Source organism: Phymastichus coffea, unplaced genomic scaffold, assembly GCF_024137745.1.
Source record: "Phymastichus coffea isolate CEN01 unplaced genomic scaffold, Cenicafe_Pcof_1.1 PCOF00008, whole genome shotgun sequence".
NCBI classification, from domain to species: domain Eukaryota; kingdom Metazoa; phylum Arthropoda; class Insecta; order Hymenoptera; family Eulophidae; genus Phymastichus; species Phymastichus coffea.
Window position 1 is genome coordinate 8,247,441 of NW_026706819.1, and position 12,739 is coordinate 8,260,179.

General features: G+C 43.5%; 1 protein-coding gene across 1 annotated transcript; it reads right to left on the bottom strand.

Annotated features, from left to right (window-relative positions):
* Positions 1-3,883: 3,883 nt before the first annotated feature.
* Positions 3,884-12,505, bottom strand: LOC131670540 (KRAB-A domain-containing protein 2-like). Its single transcript, XM_058946219.1, has 3 exons — positions 11,011-12,505; positions 4,536-4,643; positions 3,884-4,116 (listed from the first exon to the last, which is right to left on the bottom strand). Exons 1-3 carry the CDS (start codon positions 12,503-12,505, stop codon positions 3,884-3,886), a joined length of 1,836 nt encoding a protein of 611 aa, XP_058802202.1.
* Between the last annotated feature and the right edge of the window lie 234 nt (positions 12,506-12,739).

Consider the following 12,739-nt stretch of genomic DNA (forward strand, 5'->3'; position numbering starts at 1 on the left):
GACGCTTGAGTCGCCGTATTGATAGCATGACGAAATTCATGCAAGTACCTATCCCAGCTCCTGTGATCGGCATCTACAAACATCGCTATCATCGGTTTTAGCGTTCGATTTACACGCTCAACCGGGTCACTTTGCTGATGATATGCAGGGCAAAATACGTGTTCGATCTTGTAACCTATCTTGAAATACTTTGCTCTTATATGCCTTCGCATTATCACTAACGATATATTCCGGAGTCTCCCATCTAAACAGGATTAACTCCTCAAGCGCGGCGACAAGAGCAGGACCGTCCGACGAACGTAGCGGTTTTAACTCGATCCACTTGGTAAATAAGTCTTGGAAATCCATCACGTATTTAAACCTATTTTTGCTACGGAGCAGCTCTACCACATCAGTCGCTACCACGGTCCATGGTCTTTCTACTACGCGTTTACCCATTAGGCCTTGGAGCGCCTGCTGGACTACCTTGTACTTCTGATATTGAGAGCACTCATCTACGAACGTTCTCATATCATACCACACTCCTGGCCAGTAATACTCACGAGCAATTCGATCGTAAGTCTTTTCACGGCCGAAGTGTCCGGAGAATGGTTCGCAATGAGCGTCTCTCAACACCCTTTCCCGGTACTCCAGCGGCACCACCATGCGACAGCATTCCTCGCGATTAGTTATCGGATCGAGCAAGTGATCGTGCATGAACCGATACAGGACGTTATTCTCTACTCTCCAAATCTCGAATTTCTTCGGTCTTTGAAGAACGTCTTTCACGCATTGTAGATACCAAGCATCCTGTATCTTATCAAATGCGCAAACCTCGAGTTCGTCCTCAAATTCTCGCGAAAGTGCGTCCGGCACATGGTGCAGAGCTCCCTTTCTATGTACTATTTCGCAGTCTAACTACTCAAATTCTAGTTCCCATCTTTCCAATCGACCTGTAAGCTCGCGTTTATTTAGGATTCTAGTGAGCGCACTATGATCCGTAATGATGACAAAGTGTCAGCCTTCTATATAAGGCCTAAACTTTTTTACCGCAAAAAGTACTGCAAAAAACTCGATTTTGCTCACCGTGTAATTTCGCTCGTGCGCGTTAAGCATCCGACTGGCGTAGCATATGGGATGCTCGCCGTCGTCGAATACCTGGACTAAATACGTGCCAACCGCGAAGGAAGAGCCATCGCAGTGCAAGTAAAAGAGGCGCGTAAAATCAGGGCGCGCGAGTACCGGCGCCTCTGTTAATGCGCGCTTTAACTTCTCAAATGCAACTTGCTGTTCATCCTTCCATTCCCATGGCTGGTCCTTTCGAATAAGCTTAGTCAACGGGACCTTTATCTCACTCTCGTGTTCGATAAAACGCGCATACCACCCTACCATACCTAGAAAACGGCGTAATTGAGCTACGTTACTTGGTGCAGGATAGTCCACTATTGGCTTTACTTTGTCCTCATTCGGACGCAAACCTTCGCTAGCTAACTTGTATCCTAAATAAGTTACCTCGGTGCAGAAAAAATCAGACTTTTCTAAGTTGATTTCTAGACCGACACTCACTAAACGCTTTAGGACTTTCTCTAACCAAGTCACGTGGCTATCGAAATCCGCGCTAACTACCAGCAAATTGTCAAAATACCAGAAAACATGCAGCTCGTATTCTGGGCCGAAAAGTGCATCCATAAGACGCGCGAAAGTAGCCGGCGTGTTTATCAAACCAAACGGCATTCGCTCGAACTCCCATAAACCGAGACCAGGGACCGCGAACGCCGTATATTGTTTGCTATTTTCCGATAGCGGAATTTGCCAAAACGCCGCTCATAGATCTATCTTCGACAGGTAGACTGCTCCGCGCAACCTGTTCAAGATAGCATCCATGCTAGGCATCGGGTACGCATCTACTTTCGTGACTTTATTTACCGGTCTAAAATCGAGGCAAAATCTATAACCACTGTCCTGTTTACGTACGATTACCGGCGCGCTACTCCATTGACTATTCGATGGCCTAATTATTTTCGCTTTCCAAAGCCGCATAGTTTCTTTTTGCGTGAACGCTAATATCGGAGGTGACATTCGACGCATCGGAGTCTTTATTGGGTGCGCATCACCTACATCGATGACGTGCTCGATAACTCTTGTAACCGCCGGAGATTCACCAGGCTCAGGGACAATCCGGCAAACTAACGCCAGGATTGTCTCTCTCTCTGAGCCTCCTCGTACTTACTTAAACATGCGCATCCCGCAAAAACAACTATCTCGTTACTACTCTACTCTGCTAACGGATACCAATCGCCTTGGTCACCTGCTCGCCAAGCGCGACTACCGTAGCTAATATTTATATTCCACGCTATCCAAAAGTCGGCTCCTAAAATCAAGTCGTGCTTAAGCGTAGATACTACCGTCGCAATTAACCAATCCGTCCTGCCACCAATTTCAAAACTCATCTTTAAGTCGCCCGATGTTCGCGACTTCTCACCCGAGATGCCCTGTACGAATATCGTAGGAGGCTTTAAACGGTCCCTAAACCGTAAGCCGAGGTTTGGTCCTACTACCGATACCTGAGCACCTGAATCTAGCAGCGCTGTATAGAGTTCCCCGTCTATGTCGACCTTGATAAAGAACCTGTTCTCTACAACTGCGACTAACGCTGCGTCCGATTCATCTGCCGTTTCCTTCGGGATTTCTGAGTTCCACTCAGACCCTCTCCTCACCAAAATGGAAGGTGCGTCGGCACCGACGACCGAACGTCCAAACAACAAAACCCTATTATCAACGAGCTCACTTCTATCGCGCGTGACCATGACCCTTGTCACAGCCCCCTCCGACGGGAGCGCAGCGCCTGAGCTCGTTTTCTTACCAACAAATTCTACCACAGGTTCGCCCTCATTTCCTAAAGCAACGGTCTTTTCCGAAGCCTGCCCAACCGTGGGCGAAATACTCGAACCTGCCTCACTCGTGTTCGTACGCAACGATGGCAACTCATTTTGCCTCGCTGGGCACTTCTCGGGCGAGCTAACTGTCGCGCAAAATTTGTTGAACCCGATCGCATCATGCGCATCCTTATCTGGCAAAATTTCTCGCGTATTAGTGTATCAACCTTTTTGAAGACTTTCCACGTCCTGCTGTAACGAGTCGCGTTTATTTGCCTCTTCGGATTCATTGCTGATCCTACTAGGGAAACTCACGCCCTCGTCACTCTGCGCCCGAACCTCTTTCATTGTCGAACGACTAAACTCGCCTTTAAACACGTTTTTAAAGTTAACAATTTCCCTACTACCTTTTTCCGGATCCTCATATTCATCTACATCATATTCATCTACAAATACTGCACGCTTGACCTTAGCCTTGACTTTCAAATATTCCCCTATTACCTCGTCTAAGAGAGGAGGCGCAGAACTGACAGTTCCTGCCTTATTCTCGTCTTCCTCTTTTACCAAATTCACGAGAGGAGGCGCAGAACTGGCAATTTCTGCCTTGTTTTCGCCTTCCCTATTTACCTCAACTCAATTCCCTTCTTCTACGGTGCCTTCGCTCCTTGCGCGAAGCACTTTCTCTACCTCGATGCCCGCTCGATCCATCTTAGACAGGAGTCATCGAGCGGTAGACGGCTCCCGCACTGAGGTTTCCCTGCTTCACCTGGTTGCAAGTAGGGCAATCTCTGTACACATAGCCGATTGTCCCACAAACCTAGCAGTAAAGCGTCGGCTCCGAAGTTCGCATCGGGCAGTTGTTGGCATAATGCCCTGGTTGTTGGCATTTGTAGCAAACTACCCGCGGATTAGCCTGAGCTACTGAGCATTGAGCTTTCCTATGGCCTAACGCGTTGCAATTAAAACAAGCCCCCGTAAATGGCCTATTTGAATTGTTACCTCCTTGATGGCGCTGCTGCGGAACCAAGCTAGGGGCTAAAACCTGCAGCCGGGGCCCACGAAGCCTGCGCGCTCTGACGAGCAAGAGCGGCTCCGTTCGCAAACTGGTTCGTTGCCTGTGGCTGTTGCTTATTAGCTGTAGCCACGGCAATTTCACCATTTTGCTTTTTGCTCTTCTTTCCTAACTTTTTGCTCTGCTGCTGCGCTTTCTTTTTAGAAGGTTCAATTGTTAGGACCTCGTTAATCGCGTCGTTTAAGCTATCTATGGTTTCGACCGATTTCTGTTTACGGTAGACTTTTTCGTGTCTGTATATGCCGATTCGGGAATTAACGTCACGTCGGCCGTTGGCGGCTTTTGCCACCTTTTCTAACCGGCCATACGATTCTCGAGCGCTAAACCTGCCTCTTTAAAACTATTTAGATCAGAGAAGGTTTTGGTTTCAAGATATCGCTTATATCTTGGGTGTAGATCCTCTATGATCATCACTAGCTGGCGTTTTACCGATACCGGTGGGTCAAAACGACGCAAAATCGTCTGGAAAGGCGCGACGTAGTTCGATATCTTCTCGTTTTTACCCTCTGTCCGTTGACGCAACTCGCCGTAAAGTTGCTCTCTATTTAATCGCCGGCAGAATTTGCTAGAAAAACTTTTTTTAAAGTCTTTCAGCGTCTTCTACATACCGCTATTAACCTCGTACCACGAGCGCGCTTTATCGCGAAACGTAGTGCCTATCGCGATAAGCAACTCTTCGTCAGGAATCTCGTAATAGCGCTGACAATCGCTTAAACCTGATAGAAAACGCATTCATACCGTCTTTACCCGAAAAATGGAGAGACCATGCGTTGAGTGCGCTTACCCCGTCCGCAGGTATCCCGTTGATATACTTTATTCGGGGAGGGCCACTCTCTCTGCTTGGCTTCTCTACCTTTTTTTTAAACGATCTTTCTGTCCGCGTATCACAACTATCGGTATCCGATGAGCACGTGCTTGTATTGCTAACCCCGAAAGTTTCTATCTTTTAAGCTTGTCTACTCTGAGACCGCTTCAAACTAGCTACGCTACCTTTGCCTAACTTTTGCAACTAAAGGACTCCCGCTCCAGCATCCAAGGTCTAGTTTTCAATATAATCTCTCTCTCTCTCTCTCTCTCTCTTCATCGACGGCACTGTGCGCGAATTTTAATATTAGGTGGGTAGCAAGGCATGCACACGCCGGCTACCTGCCCTAATGACGGTAGGGTAATAAATCGCGCAAAGAGAAATCGTCCAGGCGATCCCTCGCCGGGCGACTTTCTCTTTTAGCTAAATAGCTTAAGTCGGTTCGTTGTCAAAGCGGTCATCTGCCGGGCGACGCGCGTTGTGTTTTCTATAGATTTGTAGGCGCGATAAGTTAGTTAATTTGTTCTTTTTTGTAATAGTTGTTAAGGACGTCGTTGTGTTTATTCGATTAAAGTGTGTGTAATGCGGCTTATCACTATGTAGTTTGTTAATGTGCGGTATTTGCGAAGTTTAAGTGTAATTTAACTTTTGTTTGATTTAATTATATTTGTTTAAGTGCGAATGTGTTTGTGTGTATAAAGTTATTAACCATTTTCATTGATTTGCCTCTTCCCCCTTCCCGTCTCAATATTACTATAAGCGAGTGCGCCTCACTTGCCCACCTTAAATAATAGTTAACGAACGAGCCTTCATTTCATGGCATCCCTTGTGGGCCTAGCAATTGAGGTAACGGGATCGGGAATGATAGATTAATAAATGGTTAATCGGGAATTTTCCGTTGTATACTAAGGGCAAAACGCGCGCACAAAGAAAAGAACCTCTAGCTCCGTGTTTACTTTTCTATGAGTGTTTTGCCTCGGATTACCAGTGACCTTTTCTCAGCGGGGAGTCGACTGGCTGCGATTGCGTCATATGGTTGTTTTGACACTGGACTCAAACTTAAACAGTGGAATTGGGCATCTGGCGAGTTTTCTTTGTGAGGCTTATGCAAGGCGATCGCTCGCCGGCTGAAAGCCTGCAAGAAAATTCGAAAATAAATTCGAAAATAAGTCGAACAGCATAACACGTGATAAACACACGCTGCCTAGATATTTTGAATTTTAATTTCCCACGGAAAATGTCGCTAGCCTGTAGAGACAGGAGTATAATGCGTAGAAAATTACGCGACGCGCACGCCAAAAGTTTTAAACGCGAGATTGACTCAACAGAACCGGCCGTACTGCTTGAGTTAATGAGCTACCGCGGACTTATTCTACGCGGTGATTTAGAAGAGCTGCGAGACCGATACTTGCGCTTTTTATTAAGGAAGAAGCGACCAGATTTACAGCCACCGGTATATCCGAGCGACTTTGCGCTTGATCGGATCCCGGAGTTGCTGCATAACGAATCGCGTGATGCGGCAGCGGACAGCGCGCGATGTGCAAATTTCGGCGACGAGTCCGCAACAGCTGTTGCATCCTTGGCGGCTGAATTTCCGCGCCAACAAGAGCAGGCAACGCAGGTAACAAGCGTGGCCGCTCCGCGCAGGCGAACCCAGTCGCCGGGCAGAGGCACAGATGCGGCTGTCAATAGAGATGTGCTACCTTCGGCAGTCCAGCCACCATTGATAGCTCGGTTGCCGTCGGTTGGCGCGAACTTACGCGCGCACGAGCAGGAACGCCGAAACCAGGGCGAAAGCAGCACCAGTGCGCTAAGCCAAATCTGGGGGCCGTTGCATCAGTACCGTGCTAGATTTATAAGCGCAAAGTGAGACAGGGTATCACGGATGGCGCAAATGCAGTTTTTAGGGTAGAGAGTGAGGCAGTGCACAGTGGAGCGACTCAGGCCGAGCAGCAGGCTCCCTTGCCGCCTCAGGCCAAACCGCTCAGCGATCGCGCGGCGCTAAACGCGCTAGCAGTTGTGACTGAGCCATTGGCTCACGCGAGTGCGCGAAATAATTTAGCAAAATTGCATCATTCGATTGGGTGGCTTTTAATTAATCACATATCGGCTGTGCGTCGATTATGCTCATTTTCTTTACGTGAAAAAAAGATAAAATTAATTATGGGTGCTGGCGCTAGCACCCAAATTTGATTTTCCAAATGTAGTGGTTTATATCGTGAAAATAATTTTTTTAAATATACCAATCGTTAGTGCGTCTCACGCATTATTGGTACTCAACATAATATTATTAAAAAATTTATTATTCAATTAATTGAAATAAAATAATACTCTTGCGTATTTAAAAAGGTTATTATGATATTGTTTCGCGCATGCGCCTCGAATGGAACATTGTTGGTCAGTCGGAGACTCAATGCCATCATAGGCCAATCAAGAGACATTTTATTTTTAACAGGTAGCGAATACGATATTCGTTTTTATCGCGATAAATAAACAAAAACTGTCATGGTTCCAACTCGCAAATATTACTCCTTCATTTTTCAAACAATGTTTAAAGTTTGCAAAAACACGTTTTTTGCCTTTAAAACGAAAAATTGCAGATCAAAGTGTATACCCCAATGAAGAAAGTTGTAGATAATTAAATTACCTTTCGAATCAAGTCAATCGGTCCTTATCGAGAGGAGAAAAATAAAAAAAAGTGAAAAATAGACGAAAAAAGGGTGGTTTTCAAAAAATCATTACGGGGTAAGTTACAGAGTTGAAGAGCTATAATTTTTATATCTTGTAGATTGTATCGTATATTTGATCTGTGCGCAATCCCAGTGTTAAAGGATGATAACTTTATGAGTTATTAAATTTGGCAAATAACCTTGTTTTTTTCAAGCTATATTGTAAAATCCACTCTTGCTCAGGAGATCCACTTATTTAAAATTTAAAAACAGCTTTGAATAGATAATTTTCTGAACTAAAGATGCTCCATTTACATCTATGACCTATTTTGTATTTAAATAGGTGTAAATTTGAAAAATGTGTAACTAAAATGCGGCGAAAAAGCAGTCCGCGCGCGAGAGTAGGCGCGGAGTTGGAGAATTATCAAGCAAAGAGGAGAACAATGTATAGTAATACTGAAGCGCAGCGCGCTCGGTATTAATCTTTACTAATTATTTTCTTAGCACCTATCAACGCTATTTATATATATTGCAACGGTAATCGATTCAATTAATCGATCCGTTCGCGATTCTGCTTCTCGCGCGTTAGTACAAACAATTAAGAGAGAGAGAGAGGGGGCGCGCGATCATTTGAATAAACAGTTACGCCTCAGCTGTTCACGCGACTTTACCACTGATTTGTGTTTTGCACTTTGTTTTCGCCGATATAAAGTTTTTCTTGGGACAATTACGTGCGTGAGTGGAACGGCATTTCCGTGACAATTAACAGCAGCAGTGCAGAAGCAGTATAAAAGCTGATAGAGGCAGATCAAAGCAGCGCAGCTGATAAATAGGAGGGCAGCGGCAGTTGATATATTTCATCAACAATTACGGCTGATCACCGTAATTGCACCACAGGGTAGGTGCACCTCCCGTCATTATTGCGTGACAAAATACATTCGGTATTTTGTCAATCGTGATAGCGATTTTTTTGTATTCGCGCCGAGCGTTAGTTCACGGTAAATTTCGAATCTTCTCTCTCTCTCACCAGATAGTATTCATTGTAAAATCCTGTTTGCGAGCGTTAGTCTTTCGACCCAATAAAGACTGTAGTTATTTTTATTAATTAAAGTTAGTCAAATTTATTCGCCGATTACGTCATTTAATTTTCCCAGTAGCTTAAGTGATTTGTAAAAGACTTAGGTTTGAATCCGATTACGAAAAATGTTTTTTATTTGTGAATTGATGTATTGTCAACGAAAATATGAATGATATAATAAGTTGATAAGTAATTCAGGTAACCAAGAAAAAAATACCCTAAATAAAAAAATATATATATAAATAGTGTTCAAATAGTAGCTTAGAAAATAATCAGTAAAGATTAATACCAAGCGCGCTGCGTATTCAAGGTAAAAGCAAACTTGGGTAAAAGCTCGTCTTAATTCCGGTGAGCCTCTCGCAAGAAATCCTTGATAATCGTCTTAAGGTTGCGTATTTCACGCTCCGTTGAGTTAACTTGGGGATGGTATATGGGTGTGAATAAATCATCAATTTATTGTAGAATATTTGTTTGGTTCGATTTATTACCAACTTCACTGTTGTTCGTATCTCTTGTGAGGTGTTCTTGTCTTTGAGCTAGTTAGTCGATTTGTTGATGCTAGTGTGTTAACCTGATTGAATAAACTAAAGTCTTTCTAACAATTGCATCTTGATTATTATTTACATACATTCTAGCTGAATGTATATAGTCGCGGAGTATGCGATTCTTGAATTTGGTACCGTTATTCGATAGAAGCGCTTCTGGTGCTCCAAAGCATATGACAACGCGTTTATGTAGTGCTTTCATGATGTTTTTGCCTTTCGCTTGCCTCAGCGGCACACATTTTACTCAACAAGCGAACAAGTCTACGAGCACGAGGATGTATTCGAAGCTCCTATGGCTCTAAGGGGATGGCTCAGTCATGTTGCCCGCTGCTATCTACGAAGGCCTCTCAAGTTTACAGAGCTCTATAGTATCAAAGGTCGACCGCTGTTATATCTTATATTGCTGGGAAACTACGCAGTTCCTGATGTAATCATATACGTCAGCGTATATTTTGGGTCATAGTAGGCGCGGCTAAGTCTGATACATATTTTTTCGTGACCGGGGTATCCTGTGATTCGATTTTCGTGACGCTATCTCAGCACGTCTGCCCTCTTCTGTTGAGGAACCATGAGTTTCCAGGTGTCGTCGTTTTTTATCACGCCGAGTGATGATTTCATTGTCAGGGTGATAAGTATATAACGCCCTACCTGATATGTTCCATCTAGGGAAATCGTTGGAGTTTACCGACATCTCCCGCGCCTTCTCGATATACCACTTGTCGGCCGTATCAGCCCCCCAGGTGAAAACGCATGTGGTCGCCTCGCCTTCGTTTTACTCATAGACATGTGTCAACATTGCAACGAGAGTGCACTCCGGCGTTTTATAACCCTCTTCGAAGACGCGCGACAAGGCGTCGGGTAATTGATTTTTCTTGCCGCTCCGGTACATTACTTCAAAGGTTTAACCTTAAAGATCTAACGCCCAACGGGTGAGCTGGCCAATTGAATTTTAAGCGTCATTAGCTATTTTAAGCTGTGGTGGTCCGTGACCACGAGAAATTAGTATGCTTTAAGTTAGTGTCGGAATTTTCAAATTTCCCATATCGCAGAGAGAGCTTCGCTCTCCGTTGTCGAATATTTTCGCTCTGCTTCTTTCAAAACGCAACTCACATATTCAAACATGCGCAGCTAGCCTTCTGCTTGTTGCAGTAGCACTACGCCTAGATCCGTGGAGCTGGCGTCCATTTTTAGTATGTATTTTCCGTTGGAGTCTGACATATATGGCACGGAGTCAAGGTCATCGATTCTTTAATGCTTCGGAACGTGGATTCTTGCACTTATTCCTATATATACTCTAGATTTTTCTTTGTGAGCGCTGTGAGTGATTCTGTCATTGTGGCGATGTTCGAGAGGAAACGCCTATACCGAGACGCTATCCCCAAGAACGTGTGCAGCTTATTCAGCGTCTGTGGGCGAGAGTATTTTATTATTGCGTGTATTCGTTTTGGTTGGGCCGTAAGCCCTCGTAGTCAATGACGAAGCCGAGGTAGCGGACTTCGGGCTTGCAGAATTTGCATTTATCCAGGTCGATAGTGAGCCCCGCCTCGCGTATTTGTGAAGCTTTTTGAGGTGTTCATCGAAACTACACGATACTATGATGATATCATCGAAGTATACGAAAGGTCGCTCCTGCATATACTATCCGAAGGGTATGGATGTTACAGTCAAAGCGATGAATCCAGTCAATGTGTACAATGCCCGGGCATTCTGCAGAATGCCTGGTTCGGTCAGTCAATGTGATGAATTTTCTTAAATTCATCGCTTTGACTAGGCATTCTTTATAATGACTAGGCATTCTGTATAACGCCGGTCGATCGCCAGTCAAAGTGAGTAATGCATGAAAATTCGTGGCTGTAGTACATCATAAGTTTATATTTCTCGTCAATAAAATAAATTATTTATTACAACACGTTGAGCTCTGGTGGCATTTCGAATTACAAAGTTTTCCTTCTTTACGACATTTGCATATTTTTGTTTTGCAATTACCTCGGCAATTGCACCGACTGTATCCTTGTCCACCGCCCATCGACAATAATCTCGAACATTCTCTGAGTGATATCATCTTGTCTGGAACGTCATTTATGGTTATAAACTGTTCTTTGCAAATAGCAAATTGGTTTCTGGCGTAAAATTGATTCAATACGCCATGATTTGTACCCAATTTGTACAGACCATCATTGTTTTTCTCCAAAATTACAGCTAGTATATTTCTGGAGTCGCTTCTTCCTCTATCTAAATCCGGAACAGGAACTCGCACAGATTCTCCTAAATTTGCAGGTGCAAATTTAGCATTCGATGCAGAAATCATTTTTTCAGCTTGTTTTTCTAGGTTAAATTGAACAACTTTTCGTTTCTTACGAACTTGTTCTACTTTTTCTTTAAGAGGATTCGGCGGAGTTTCATCGATCCCACTTTGATCTTCTTTCTCTTCTGTGTCATTCTTGTCTGTGTGCATTATACTTTGAAGTTCCTCTTGAGTATCTAATGTTAATAACACGTCAGGCGTCAAAGTAGTAGCCAATCCAACCTTTGCTTTACATCCAAACATAGCTTCATAAGGACTGCACTTTATACCTGAATGATATGCCCTGTTCTTCATAAATTGAACAAATCTCAGTCCTTCTGCCCATCTAGTTGTGTTATTCTCTTTTTGCCAACACGATAGCATATTTTCAATGTCTTGGTTAGCTCTCTCGACGGACCCTTGACTTTGCGAGTGCCTCGGCTTTCCGTGGACAATCTTAAGCTCTGGCCATAAGCTGCAAGTTTCTTCAATGATTTTTGCACAGAACTCCATCCCATTATCCGATTGTAAAATAGACGGTGCACCAAAGGTTAGAAAGATATCCAATAGATGGTAAGCTACAAGATCAGCTTTTTTACACATTAAAGGTCGAAGCTGAACAAACTTTGTGAGATGATCTTGATACACCATTATAAACTTGAAAACTCTATCAGGCTGAGATTGCATATCAATTAAATCTACTTGACATCTTGAATTCATTTCAGTACTTAAAATAGGTTTGACTACTACCCCTTTTCTTAGTACTCTGAGTTTACCTTGACATATTTCACACAGATTGAGATATGCCATAACTACTTCTTTTGTAATATTTTTGTATTTTTCATTCAAAATACTTCTCATTCGATCTCTACCACCATGACCAACAGAGTTATGTGCATCATGCAGTATTATGAATAACTCTTCTGTATGTGCATAAAATCTAATCTTCGTGTCGTTTTCGTTAGCAGGAAAGATCAACTTCTCTTTATTGCTGAATTCAGCGACGTCATACCGTCGTAGAAATTGATAGTCTTGGGGACGCCTCTTATACTCACAACTTTTCTTTTCTTTCACGTCTTCGATAGCCTTCAAGTAATCATCTTTGGAAAGTAAAAAACTATTGACGCCCTTAGCTGATAATAGTTCTTTAACATGTTCGTTAAATTTTTTATTCATTTCCATTAGTAATGGTTCCATTTTTCAGTAAATTTTCCAAGGTACACTGAGAAAATAAATACAGCAATTCCTGATGACACAACTATGAGAAGAAAATGCAAATAGAATTTTACACTTTGCAAACAAAATATAACACAACTGAGCAGCAGCAAGTCACACCGAGCACCAACGATAATCCGACGAGTGTGCGATTTTCAATAGACATGGTCTACTTGACTCTGATTCATATCCCCCTCTCCCATCTTCTTTGTTTAC